At 35.7% G+C, this 14,426-nt stretch overlaps 2 protein-coding genes across 3 annotated transcripts; both read left to right on the top strand.

Moving 5' to 3' along the window:
* Positions 1 to 5,818, top strand: LOC130747933 (uncharacterized). 2 transcript variants are annotated; one of them, XM_057600994.1, is made up of 8 exons: positions 1 to 228; positions 317 to 428; positions 766 to 956; positions 1,040 to 1,138; positions 1,233 to 1,648; positions 1,982 to 2,090; positions 3,120 to 3,765; positions 5,180 to 5,818. In XM_057600994.1, exons 1-8 carry the CDS (start codon positions 94 to 96, stop codon positions 5,299 to 5,301), a joined length of 1,830 nt encoding a protein of 609 aa, XP_057456977.1. In that variant the 5' UTR covers positions 1 to 93; the 3' UTR covers positions 5,302 to 5,818. The 2 variants fall into 2 exon arrangements, with proteins under 2 accessions (XP_057456977.1, XP_057456976.1); XM_057600993.1 differs by having other exon boundaries at positions 2 to 228; positions 1,040 to 1,134; positions 1,229 to 1,648.
* Positions 5,819 to 7,300: 1,482 nt separating this feature from the next.
* On the top strand, positions 7,301 to 12,038 carry LOC130748351 (uncharacterized). The gene is made up of 12 exons (XM_057601562.1): positions 7,301 to 7,434; positions 7,519 to 7,605; positions 7,789 to 7,922; positions 8,535 to 8,593; positions 8,669 to 8,723; positions 9,001 to 9,048; positions 9,343 to 9,382; positions 9,895 to 9,935; positions 10,005 to 10,109; positions 11,107 to 11,154; positions 11,415 to 11,534; positions 11,736 to 12,038. Exons 1-12 carry the CDS (start codon positions 7,386 to 7,388, stop codon positions 11,796 to 11,798), a joined length of 849 nt encoding a protein of 282 aa, XP_057457545.1. The 5' UTR covers positions 7,301 to 7,385; the 3' UTR covers positions 11,799 to 12,038.
* Positions 12,039 to 14,426: the final 2,388 nt, after the last annotated feature.

Raw genomic sequence — 14,426 nt, 5'->3', positions numbered from 1 at the left:
TCATTGTGTTGTGTCATCTAATCCCTGTCTCTTTTGGGTTTGGGTTTTGATTGTCGTAGAGTTTCACTTCACACATCAACCCAACCCAACGCGATGTTCAAGAAGGCGGTGGAAGCAAAGTCTCAGCAGAGGCTCTCCGGCGCCGACAGGAAGAAGCTGAAACGAAGCATCAAGGACAAATTCCCAAGAGCTTCTGATTCCGACTTAGACGCCTTGCTTCCTCCCAAGGTATTATTATTATATTATTCTTTGTACTGAATGAATAATAGTGTTTTGTTTTGGAACATTAACCTTAACATTCACCAAAAAATACTAGGCTGAGGTAACAGTTGCCAAGTTCCAGAATCGAGTGCTTGTTTATGTTGTGGAGGGAGGCTTTCCTGTGTTTTTTGATGTTGATGGCCGCGGCTCTGATATTTTCCCAACAGGTAGGTAACTTTCTCTGCCTTCACCAAACATTAATTAGCTCATCATATCAGTAGATTATTATAGTTACCTATTTGTGTCAATTGTGTTTTATAGCATGTTTGAATTAGCTTCTCTTTTCTCAGAATCAATTCTGGCATCATGAAGCTACTCACAGAGGCTTCTTCCCGTATTTGATTTTGGCATTGTAATCAATTGTACAAGAATTTCAAAACATGCACTTTGAATTTATCGTATCCCATGTATCCGAGTCCCATTTTGTATATGTGTTTTAACTTTTAAGGTATGAATGGGATTTGTTTACTTAGAATATACTAGTTAACAAGGCCAACATTGCAGTGTTTGCTCTCTGGATGGTTCCTGAGCTACTGCCTGCTTTCATGCTCAAGGGCGGTGAGGTTTCTCGATATGTCATAGGTGGAGCAGACTTGATGTTCCCTGGCATAAGTGTGCCTCCTGAAGGTCTTCCATCATTTGCAGCAGGGGAAACATGGGCGGTTAAAGTACCCGGAAATCCTGCTCCCATTGCGGTAATTTCTTACATTGCTTGTTTCCTTTCATCCATGCTTGTATGCTGGCTGTCCTTGTTGAAATTTCATTCATTCTTATCAAGGTTGGGAGTACCACAATGAGCAGTGCTGAAGCACTAAAAGCTGGATTGCGCGGAAAGGCGTTAAGAATAACTCATTATTATCGTGATTTTCTTTGGCAAGTATCGCTAGAGCTTGATCATTTGATTAATAACTATTAACAAATATTGCAGAACATTAAATTATTTTTCTCGGCTTGGTTGGATTTGCAGGGAGTCGGTTGAGGGCCGTTACGTACCTAATGCAGGTTTTCTTGAAGATGTTGTGTACGAGGATCCTTCTTTATTTCCACCTGCTCATGATTCTGCTCCAAATGAGGTTTCTTGTGAGACATCAATTGACCATCAGAACAACACAAAAGGCGGCGAAGCAGAGGAATCTCTGGATGTAAATGAGTTACAAACTGACTCTGGCCCTGCATTGACAACACCGAAAGATGGTGAAAATGATACAGCAAATGAAATAACTACCGGTGTGGCTGATTTGGAGTTACCAGATACTGGCTCTGCTAATGACACAACTGACCAACTATCAGCTTCAGATGTAGATTCTCTGTTAGATAAATGCCTTTTACAGGCATTGCATACAACAGTGAAGGACAAGGACCTTCCCTTGCCTGGAAGCACTCTATGGTGGGATTAAATCTCTCTCTCTCTGTCTCTCTGTCTAGGCTTTTGGTTTAGGGTTTGCTAAGCTGTACTATTTATTTAATACATCCCACTTTTGAATTCTTAACAAGCGTGCGTTTGTCTGTAATAAATAAGGTTTCATAAAAAAAATTATTTTCTTTTAAGGATTTAGTAAGAAAATAGCAGCTGCTGAGTCCATTCTAATGAATAAGCATGAATTCATTTAGCACGAATTCATTTCAGTTTGCTGTATTGTACATTCACTGTTATGTATAGCTGATTAAACATTGGATTTACCCCATGTAATCTAATGAATGTTTGTTTCTGGCATTGTAGGTCAAACCATGTATTGCCATGTAGGCCTTCAGGAATGACTCTTGACATCAAGAAATCATCCTACAAGAAGTTATCCAAGTGGTTACAAGCAAAGGCCTCCTCTGGTTTGGTGTGTCATCTACTGCATACCATTTAGAATAGTAAATAGAATCTTGCTTATATTGACTGAATTTTTTTTATCATAATGTGAGTTTAAAATCAAAATCTAGAATGTGCCAAAGTAGATTGCCAATTTATGATCCATGTGAATTGGAGCTTTCTTGATCTGCCAGCTCCTCTGTTTTGCAATATTTTTCTTCCTTCTACTTAAACTATTTATACTTATTTCTAAATTGCTGTGTTATGTTTCTCATAATCTCTGAACTTTGTTTGATTTGCTACTTTTCTTCTTTTATGCTTAACCGCTGATGTTTTCTTCTGTTAGGATGCACTTTACTGTAGCATTCGGACACTTTGTAGCCTCCTTAGCTTGTTAGATATGTAAGCCAAGCCCCTAGGGTGCAAGACAGAACTTTGATAAAAAAATTCTGTTGTAGTGTTATTCATGAAAAATAGTGATGGAGATTTCATAGGAGCTTGGATTACAGTAGTTCCATTAATTCGAAGTATAAAGTATCAATTAGAAGTTTTTATAATAAAGCAAAATATCTGAATTGGTGACAATGATGAAAGATTGAACTGGAAACTGCGGGTCTAATATGTACTTGTGTGAATTAAAACTAGTAACCTACGCCAAATGACTTTTGTGAAGCTTTTTGTAATGCTAATACTTATTGATGAGACTCTATCATGGTAGCTGAAATCAACTAAAGGAATTATTCTCAATTGGGTTTTTTCTTATGATGTTACCTTGTTACTTGTTAGTAAATTAAGGGTTGATGAGATATTGAAAATTTGAAACTACTAATGGGTTTGTAAAGTTTACCCATGTAATCGTGTGAAAAACTGAAAATAATTTGCCCCATGAAGTAAACAAAGGATTAAAATTGCATGTTCGTTTCCTGAGTAAGTTGTGAACAAAATTTATTGACATTTGTTCCCTTCTGATCATGTCTTCTTCTGTTAAAGCTTTTTATATTTATCTATTTGCGATGCCATTTCTCGATTCTTTCTTCATTTAGATTCACATTTTGTACAGGTATCAGTTAAAGAAGATAAATACAAAAAAGAGTTCATGCTATTGTCAGTAAACAGAAACCATGCTGATTACAAATCCTTTAAGCCTGAAAAAAGGCCAGTGGAGAAAAGTGACCAGTCCAGTGCTCACTCTGCCAATGAAACTAGTTCATCCAAAACGCTTGAGGTAGCTGAAATCTACAAGCCAAGTGTACATGTCAATTCCATATTTTCATCTGTGGGAGCTGACATAGGGAAACTTTATACTGCTTCTGAAGCTTCTGACATTGTCTTCAAATACGTTGAAAAAGAAAATCTTGTGAAACCAACAGATAAATCCATTGTGGTTCTAGACGCAATATTATGTGATGCACTGTTCAAGGGGGCTATTAAAAAAGGAACAGCTTATCCTTCACAAATTCACAAGAAAGATATAGGTTCTACATTTGTGAGCCGTATGCAACCTCACCATGTTGTGACAAGAGGGAATGAATCTGTAGTCCGTAAAGGTGCAGTTAAAACAATTCAGATATTGACAGAACGGCGGCAAGGCAACAAGAAGGTCACCAAACTCTCTGGTATGGAAACCTATCTTATAGATGCTGAAGCATTATCATCAGAACTGCAGAAGAAGTTTGCTTGCAGTACCACTATTGCAGAACTGCCAGGTATTTCTAGTTTTCAACAAATTGAAACTTTTGTATTGGCTTGCACTTGTTTTTCGCCTGAAATAGTGTCTTCATTCTTCCTAATTCCTGCTGGATGAAGCTTTAACTTGTTTAAATCCAGTCGCATGTTGTGTTGTCTGATTTTATGCGCAATTATATTTTTGGGATTATTTTTCTATGGTTGATAGAACACTGTTGCCCAACACCATGAAATTACATTTTGTTCCCGAAGCTGGAACGAGAAAATATATCAAATTTAAGTGAGTCTTTATTTTTCCTATTTCCTGCTGGATGAAGCTTTAACTTGTTTAAATCCAGTCGCATATTGTGTTGTCTGATTTTATGCGCAATTATATTTTTGGTATTATTTTTCTATGGTTGATAGAACACTGTTGCCCAAGACCATGAAATTACATTTTGTTCCCGAAGCTGGAACGAGAAAATATATCAAATTTAAGTAGTCAAGTCCCCAGCTGATTTATCTTTTTTTTCTCCTTTCTGTTGGTCTTGCCTTCTGACAAGTCAGACAATCTTTCTTACCATAAATCCAAATTAAGACAGCTAATCTAATTTTATAATTGTGGGATTTTGACAGTAACAACTAACATGTATAAGCTACTCTGCTAATCGCTAATGACAAGGAAATAAAGACCAGCAAAAGGGGCTGGTTGTGGCTGGCAGTTGTATGGTATTTGCTTTCAAAGTTGTATATGGGAAACTAAACTGATTTAGGGTGCATTTGGGTAAATAGCTTAATTAAGCCCTTAAGCCTATGACTATAAGCGCTTATTCTTAAGCTAATTTGAGAAACTTATTGAAAAAAGCTGAAAGTAGGTTATAGGTAAGCTTAAGAACTTATTCATAAGCTATCTTGAACAGCTTATGAAAATAAGCTCAAAAAAGTTTATAGGTGGCCATAATCTATTTATGTAAGTTCTCCTAAATACCTGCATAAACGCTTATGCTTTAAGATAAGCTCAAAGAAGTTATTCCAAACGGGCCTGAATAGAGAACTTTTTAGTGAGCTGAAGCTGCAAGTGTTTCAACTATGTTGGCCTTGTACATAGAGAGGAAACTGCAGGGATCATTTTGAAAATGCATTATCTTCCTTCAGACTGTAACTGAACAAAATCAGGGGTTCTGCATGTTAAACCTAATGTACGTTTATATAACCATCAATGTCTTTTGCATCCTTCTTTGCGTGAAACTAATCGAAGTGAGTAGGGATGAATTCACAAGATTGTTTATTTCATGGAATACTTTGCTTGACTGGGAAGGTGGTCAGACACCACACTCTTCTGAAATTTAGGGTTGTGACTTTGAAGTTTAATTTTCTAGTTGCATGATTTCATCTAATAAAATGATATACATTTATTATATTGTCTATCTGAAATGTGTTAATATTTGTTTGCAGGTAAGAAAGGGCATGAGGTTCTGGTTCAAGGAGGAGTTATTGATGACCTAGCAAGGCATTTGATTGAACACTACGGAGTTCCAAAGAGATTTATTGAAGTTTATGATAAAACCAAGAGATGAGCAACCTAAAGTGGTTGTTTGTGGCACTGCTGCTGCTAGTGCTTTACTTGAATGTCAGGACTCAGGACACATGAATTTTTGTACTTTTTCTTTCACTGGTATTATTAGGTTGAAGTGAATATAGGAGGAGCAAACTGAGAATAGGAATGGGCAAAGGTTCTTTACGATATGAATATTTGCAGTTTATTATAGCATGTTTGTGTTAGAGTTAGATAATTAATCATAAACAAACTTTGAAAATAAGGAGGTGATGTGCTCCTTTGACATTATTGACATTGCAAACTGTGTTTCTCAGTTTATTTCAGTTGAATGTCTCTTGGAACATGAAGAAAGTTAAACTACACACAGTTTTTTTGAAGCAATGAAGATGGTCTGCCATTCAGACCTTGATCGGTTGAGTTGAGGGCTTGGTGCTGCAGTGACACTTTCACTATTTGACAATTGACATTGTGTATTGAAATTTAGCTTTTAGGAAGTATATTTTTTGGAATATTTATGTTTCTACAATTTTCCTTGATATGGAGTCTATTTGGATACACCAATTTTCTCGTTTCCATCGAAAATAAGTGTGTTAGCATACATCATAATGTCTCATTTTGTTTGGTTCTATTTTTTTTCCAAATAAAAGTGTGTTTTCAACCTTTAAAAAGTGTGTTCTGAAAAAGTATGGTTATAAATACTTGTCCATTAAGAAAAAATGTGTGAAGTGTTCATTTTACTATATTATCAATTTACAAAATGAGTTTTATTTTTACAAAATGTGTTTATTTATTAATTACTAATTTAATTATTTATTGTAGACATGGGAAGAAAATTTAACTACAAATTGCACTTGGATGTCATGTCATTGCAATTGCAAGATACATGTAGATGTACCACATTAAGCCTGATCGAACACTTGACAATGCGATTAGAGCTCTAACTCGGATAAAACAACGACTAAAATTGAGTTATTCCTTTTATAAGTAGGTGTTTTTGCAAGTTTACTCTCAGGACACGGATGCAAATCACATTTTTGAGAAAAAATTATTTAACATAAAATAGAAAAGTGAACACAAAATTGACCCGAATTCTCCCTTCCATCATAGTCCTCCATATTTTCTAACTAATATTTGTAGATATTTGGAGCTCTAAGCGGTATGTGGCTTTTTTTTCTTCTGAATAATGGGAAAAATAATATTAATTTGAAAAAGGGGTGAAAAAAAAATTTTATTTAGCTGTCTGGGGTAGTTTTTGACTTGGACTTTATGGCATTTGAGAGATTCCTTACGAATGGTAATAGGACAAAGTTGTTTTTCAGTGTTGAATGACATGAACAATGTGCATTCACGAGTTTTAGAGAGAATGGTAATAGGACAAAAGAAAATCTTGTCGCTTTTCTGTGTTGAATGACATGAACAGTGAGTATTCTAAAGTTTTTTAGAGAATGGTAATAGGACAAAAAGGAATTCGGTTGCTTTTTCAGTGTTGAATGACGTGAACAGTGGACATTCTAAAGCTTTTTAAAGAATGGTAATAGGACAAAAAGGAAGCCCAGCTTCCCCTACATTAGTAAATAAAATAAAAAATTAGCATTTGACAATTTACAAACATTAGAAGAAAGAGCATCAAAGGTTATATAACATCACCAATTGCCCTTTTATCGCAGCTTCACGCGTCAGCCAGCGAATGGAATGTTCGGCGTACCAAATCATATATTGGTCATTTGGGCCAGCTAATGTATTAAGTAGGGGTTGTTTTTTATCCTATTACAATTCTCTAAAAAGCTTTAGAATGTCCACTGTTCATGTCATTCAACACTAAAATACAATTTTGTCATATTACCATTCGCAAGGAATCTCTCAAATGCCATAAAGTCCAAGTCAAAAACTACCACAACAGATAGCTAAATAATTTTTTTTCACCCTTTTTTAGATTAATATTATTTTTCGCATTATTCAGAAAAAAAAATCGGTATATATACAAAATGGTTAAGCGAAGTTCAAACCAAATAGGATCAATATAAGTACCCTTTCCCTCCAAATTTGCACATTTCACTGTGAAGAATAGCGGTTTCTGTTTCTGTGTCTCCGAAGAAGAAGAAGATGGAGCAATACTTGCAGAACATGAAGACTCTGCGTTCTCAAATGAACGGTACATTCCAATTTCCAATCCCATTCACACCTTCCATTACTCTTTTCCATTGAATCTGATCATGAAACCTGAAATCGAACTCAGATGTGGAGGATCAAGCCGCGAAGATTTCCGCAGAAGAGCACATGCAATTGACCAACATTCGCACTCTGGAAAATGACATCGAATCAGGTACAAAATTGCTCAAAAATTGAACTGTAGTAGTAGTAGTAGAAGAAGTACTCGTAGATTTGGAATCTCACAGATCTAAATTTCTCGTAGAAAATTGCTCAACAATTGAACTGTAGTAGTAGTAGAAGTACTCGTTCGTAGATTTGGAATCTCACTGACCTAAATTTGTGATATATTTTGTAGCGAAATCTGAAATTGCGCAAGTTGTGGAAGATACTGAAAAGATGGAGAAGGCGAAGGGTGAAGTGTGCTCGAAGATATTGAAAACGCAGAAAAAGATTGCTTCCTTGGAGTCTGATACATCCAAACTCACTCAGGTAATGGCTATGTTGTTTTTCATCTTCAGGAAAATAGGGTTCCTTGTGTTGCTTTTGGCCGATACGTAGATTCGGTTGGTTCTTCGGAGGAATTTGCATTTGCTATGTGAAAATTAGGCATTGCAGCTCAAATGTGATACAGCAGATTTTTATAACTGAACTAGCTTTTTTTCTCTATTGTGATAAATGATTGGTCTTATTCTAGTGAAATGGGTGATATATTCATTTTTATTGTTATACAGATACTGCCTGTGTAAACTTTTGTATTTTGTTTATGTGTAAAAAGTCATTACACATGTTAACTTGGTATTCGAGACTCAAACGTAGTAGCTAGAAGTTTAAACTTGCTACATAAGTAAAATAATATTTTTAAATTCTTAAGGATTTTGATTTGATTTCCAAATTAAATTCAAGTCTTCAGTTTATGTGGCTATGTGCAAATTTTATAAATCTATGAGGCGTTTTGGGATTGGTTATGAAGAATATAGAGCTTATTTCTGGTTTTGACATGTGCCTTGGTAGTGAAGAAAGAAAAAAGAAAGTAAGGGGGAAAAAATATCTGATGCCTTGCGCTGTTTTCCTGTTGTTGGTCATGACTCTCTCTCCTGACAGACTTTGGGGCTTATTCAGCAAGAGATAGTGGGATTATCTACCAAACTTTCAGAGAAGAGGTAAGTGAATATACTGAGTTAATGATCTTATACATCTGATGCTTATAATTCATTTGTATTGGTTTACTCTTTCAGAGCCTACTATACCAAGGTTTCCGAGGATATGACTGCCAAATTACAAAATCAACAGGTTTGCTTTTAACATTCTTCTTTGTTTTTAATGATAGGCGACCTTTAGAGTGGCAGGCTCAATGTATGAAATAATATCTTTGAACAATTGGCAGCAATGCTGACATTGAAGGGGTGATTATGTTATCGATATAATAGCATTTGAAATGCACGTTCTGCATGTAATTTTGGTTTTCTGTTTTTAACTCAACATCAAACCCCCCAATATTTCAATTGTTGTTTCACTTGGATCGTTGCAACTTGCAACTATGTACTGATTGAATATAAATCTTTGGCAGGAATGGCTCAGAACTAAGGATAGTAGAGATCTGAAAGAGCATGAGTTGGTATGCCTTTTTCTTATTCGTAAAAAAGTCTTTGAATTGTTTGTCTATAATATCCTCAATTCCTTATACACCCTATGGTTCCTTCGAAAATTAGAGACCTCGGTATATGTATTATGTTTGGGGAAACCTCTTGAGCTTGCATATTTATTAGTAAATAATAGTGTCTGATAAATTGTTGACCAAAAGGAAGAATAAAGAAAAACAAAACTTCCTCCAATTAGCAAGTATTCCTTATTAAGTGAATTTATATTTTTTCTGACAAGTCTCTGCCACTTCTGTCTTGAATTTATCCAGGACAAGTTAAAAGTTGATGGACAAAAAAGTCAAGTTGAAGGCATGGCTCTGACCTTTTATGTAATGTTTTATTATGAGTAATTAAGCAAAATGACCTGTGATCAATTATTTATATATATTCGACATTGTTTTTTTATTTTTTCTTAGTATAGATTTGGTAGATTTGTGTACAGGAATAGATCCTCCTGAAATTGTTGTAATAGTTTCAGAGTCATATATTGCTTTTAGAATAGGGGTGCACATGAAGTATGTTGCCAGAAAGGATAAATATTTTAGTGACACTAAATTGCTGAGATATTTACTGTGTTCCCATTGTGAATCTGTGATGTTTGATATTTACTGTTACATCAATCTGCTGTCTAACAAAATCAGTAAGGTGTGGGATACCTTCATTTTGTCTAGGCTATCTGAAAGTCCATCTTTATGTTCTTCGCTACTAATTTTAAGGGAAAATATCATTGGGTTACAACTTACAAGCATTGTATCATTCAAAGCCACTTTTCGAAACTAAATTTGATATCCTAGATTTCTTTTCATAAACTCAACTTGCAGGGAAGTGTGATGCTGATGGCAACCTTATCGTGGATAACCTGGTAGACTACCTCTTTCGTCAATGTATGCTGTCTGGAGTTGGAATCTGGTAATTTATCTTTGTTTCACAGGGAAGTGATGCAAGGAACAACTTAATCACTGAATTGGATTCAGCTAAAGCGAGGCTTGGTGAGATCTGTACTCTGAAATCCAAAGTTCTTATGGAAAATAACAAGGTATTTAACTGCACCCTCTTTAAGCTATCCAATATTCATTACTCAAGTTTATGGTTTTTAATTTACTTAGTTTTGGTTCTCTATAATATTGTTTTTTATAGCACACCCAAAGCAAGTGTTTTAAATAACGTGAGCATATTTCAATCTGATTCTAAGTTCTCCTGGGTGTTGTCCCTCCTAATGTTCGAAATTCTGTTTGTTCCCTCATAACCTACCTTCTTTCTCTTTTCTTTTACAATTTTTGTTCTACAACTTTTACTTTTTTGCCATTTCAGCCATATGTTCTATAATACATGATGGAAACCTGTCATGGCACTTCCAATTTACCATGATCAAGGTTGAACCCTGGCATTCAAAAGGAAAACAGAATATGTCGGCATCTAATATAATTGCATTCCATGTTTTAAAGTTTAGCATGTTGAACATCTAATACACAAATAGAATTGATGCATGGACACATTCCCACATGCTCTTTCCTTAAAACATTTTTTGAGCGAGGGTGACAAATAGAGCATCTTCATCCACTTAATCTGTTGTTCTCTCCAGTTTTTTTCTGCCTCCTAGTTTAAAATTGTGGTTCCTTCTATTTAAACAGTGTTTTATTCCAATCACGGATGAAGTTCTCTGTAACTTATCTGCCACTTATACTTTTATTAGTGGGCAAAAGTTATCTTTAAATAGCCAATTCTCAAGCTTTCAATAAGTTAAATAGATACAACCAATATCCACCCCTCTATAAGTTAGCTAAAAATAGCTATTGAAGATTTTGAAAATCAATCTTTTGCGAATAGACAGATACGAAAAATAGCTCTACAGAGTAATTATGGGGTAGAATGTCTCATGCAACTGTTGGCAAAAATGTCCCTTATTCAGCCATACATAAGGATTTTTCTTTTTACACCACACTGCTTTGGAGAAAATCAGAATGCCAATAAAGTTGTGTAGTCTATATGCTTTCTTTGCATCTTACTATTATTTCTTTTTCATCTTATTTTAGATAAAACTGGCTATTGAGGATGTAAAGTGCAGAGGAAATGAGTTTAAGGTTGGTTATTTAACTTTTTAGAAATGTGATGTCATGACATTCCTTTATTTAGATGTCTGGTGAGTGGTGAAAGACATTTACATAGTAGATAAATATCTGTATCTCTCTAGATAACATTAATTTACACTAGATCTTTTATGGGTAAGCTTTTTTTATTTGCTCTGTTTTAATTGGGCTATGAAGAAATCTGTGGCTTTAAATCAATGATTTTAGAAAATATCTTATTTAATTCCTTGTTCCTAATGCATGAACTACGCTAGCCAGAGCTAAAAGCAGCCGATGTAGCTGCTCTTGAAGAGGAATATAATGCCCTTTTGTCAGACAAGGCTGGAGAAACAGAGTACTTGCAGTCTCTGGAGAAACAAGTTGAGAAACTCAAGGTAAAATGAGTTTAATCCACAGGAAAATTTCACAAGATGATTCAGTAATTTGCAACGAAATAGTAATAGCTGTCAAAAAGGAATAATCAAGTGACAATAATTAGATAAAAATTTAATTATCTTATGTAAAACTCAAACCTATGTTTTAGTTTCCCTTACAACTTTTCACCTGCGCTCACGGATATGCCTCTGATTTTACAGAAGATATGTCATGTGGTAAAATGTGCTTGTGGAGAAGAATACAAAGTTACATTGAATATGTAATATGGTAAGAGAACATGAAACTTCAGGAGAATGTGAAGTCAGTTGTTCGCGCTGAACTTGATTAGATAGTACTATACGCCAGTTTGGAATTTCTGCATTTTTTACTGAATGGATTGTTGGCCTCTGAATGTATTTTTCCATTCGAGTTACAGATCAATGTATAGTCTAATCTGGTTTCTAGGCTGATGTGATGTACAGCTATTCAATCTAAATACAAGCTGTCTGTAAACATCTCTCAAATTGGTGCTGATTGATCAAAGATGCATATATTTGTAACAAGAAATTAATGAGGTTTCGAGTGTGCCCTTGGTAAACACAACTATATCTAAAGCTGTGAAAACCTTTGAAGAGAAATGAGCTGAGTAGCATCTACAGCTGTCCCCGAGGGTTAGCTCAAGTGGTAAGAGCTAGAGGACATAAGGGTGGGGAGGGGAAGGTCCAGGCTTCGAATCCTGGAAGGGAACTTTGAAGAGATTTTCTAACTTACTAACAACTAACCACTAACCACTAACATTTGCCTATCAAAAAAAAAAAGTAGCATCTACGGCTTCCCCCAAAAATTAATGACAACCTACTCATTGGTGCTATATGGTTGATATGATCATGATAGATTGGATATTTGGTTATTTGAATGACAGTTGTTTATATGTGTGAAGAGCGATAAGATCAGTTTTAGTAAAACTAAGTTCAGTACAATCCGTGAAACCAGGTAATCTTAGAACTTGCAGAAGACATCACAAGATACTTAGTGTGTCTTTGATAAACAACTTAATTAAGCGTTTAGATCATCGTAAGTGTTTATTCATAAGCTAATTAGTGAATCTTATTAAAATAAGTTGTAATTAAGTTATATATAAGGGTTAAGCATCATATTAGTCCCTGTCTTTGAGTCGCCGTCTGAACTAGATCCCTCGCCGGAAAAATTATTGAAAAAACTCCTCTACTTTGAAAATCATCTGGAGCAGGTCCTCGTCGGAGCCCGGAGCTCCGGCGAGTGATGAACTGACATGCTGAGTAGATTAATGATGCTTATGTGGAATAATTTTTTTTTAAAATAAAAAACACATAAGAAAATTACAAAAATTAAAGCCCAAACCTTTTCAAAACTCACAAATTAACCCCCAAATGAAAGAAATCCTAAATCCCAAAATCACCATTGTAGACCAATTCGTTCTTCTGAAGATGCAACGATTCTGAAACACGACCAATTTGTATAACAAAAACCACCATATTTTCCAATTTGTACAACAAACCAGTGTTTGACATCTTCAAAACCAAAGATTTCGAATCTTGGGTACAATTCTTTTTCTCGATAGAAGAATTTGAAGAGGTAAGGTAATAGCCCAAGACTCTGGAAGCGGTTAAGCGCTGTTCTACAACACCGGCGTACCACCGAACCCAGGAGCTGAGTTCAAGCGATTCGAAATCGGTGTCTTCGCGGAAATTAGAGAGGTTGAGGAATTTCGGCCGCCGTAGGAAGGGTAGCAGGAGAGCGTGTCCTTGAAGCCTGAAGGAGCCTTGACGACAACGTTGTGGAGGGTGAAGAAGCATTTCAGAGCAACCGTCGGCGGCGGCAGTTTGAGACGCCAGGACGCGAGGAGGAGCGCTAAACCCTCTGTTTTGTGTTGTTGATGCTCTTCCTGCTAGGAGCTGTGGGAAGCGTTGTTGGCTCGCAACTCTGTATCGCTGGGCTTCGTATTGCATCACGTGTTTGGCTCTCTATCTTGCCTAGTGGATGTTTGAGCTGTTTTGTTCTTTCTTGTTTCTTGCTCTGTTTTCGGTTTGCTTCCTTTGCCAATGTTTTTTCTTTCTCTGAGATGTAACTGGGTTTGTGCCCCCTTTTATTAATCTTGCCCAAGTCATAATTTTTACCCAGATCTTAGACGTTGAAGGATGAGGGTGAAGAGGTAGGAAATGGTTTTTGGGGGTTTGATTTTCTAGGGTTTTGTTATTTCTGGGTTTGGTGTTCTTGTTTTGAGTTTGAGTGATTTGATTTTATGGAAATGGTGAAGAGCTTGATGAAAATGAGGATTAGCATGAAGAACATGGTGAAGATGAAGATGGGGATTTAGGGTTTCTTTTATTTGGGGTTAATTTGTGAGTAATGAAAAGGTTTAGGCTTTAACTTTTTTAATTTTCTGATATGTTTTTTATTTAAAAAAAGTATTTATTCTACGTAAACATCATTAATCCACTCAGCATGCCATTTCATCACTCGCCGGAGGTTTGGGCTCCGGCGAGGACCTGCTCCAGATAATTTACAAAGTAGAGGAGCTTTTCCAATAATTTTTCCGGCGAGGGACCTAGTTCAGACGGCGACACAAAAACAGGGACTAATATGATGCTTAACCCTATATATAAAGCATAAACTCGTATTTATAAGCTAATATTAACAGTTTATAAAATAAACTCCAAAGTCAAAACAACTTATAGGTATGTCATAAGCTACATACATTAGCTCTCCCTTAACAAACATTATAAGAAAACCACGAATAAGAAGGTTTGGGGGGGAAGGGTAGCTCACTTGGTGAGCTAAGAGAATGAAGGGATTTGCCGGGTGAACCGTTTTCCTAGCTAGATAATCAGTCACGACAATACATCACCTTTTAAATCAAGATAATATAAGAA

The sequence above is a fragment of the Lotus japonicus genome, chromosome 3 (assembly GCF_012489685.1).
Source record: "Lotus japonicus ecotype B-129 chromosome 3, LjGifu_v1.2".
NCBI lineage: Eukaryota > Viridiplantae > Streptophyta > Magnoliopsida > Fabales > Fabaceae > Lotus > Lotus japonicus.
This window is presented reverse-complemented; position numbering and strand designations above follow the sequence as displayed.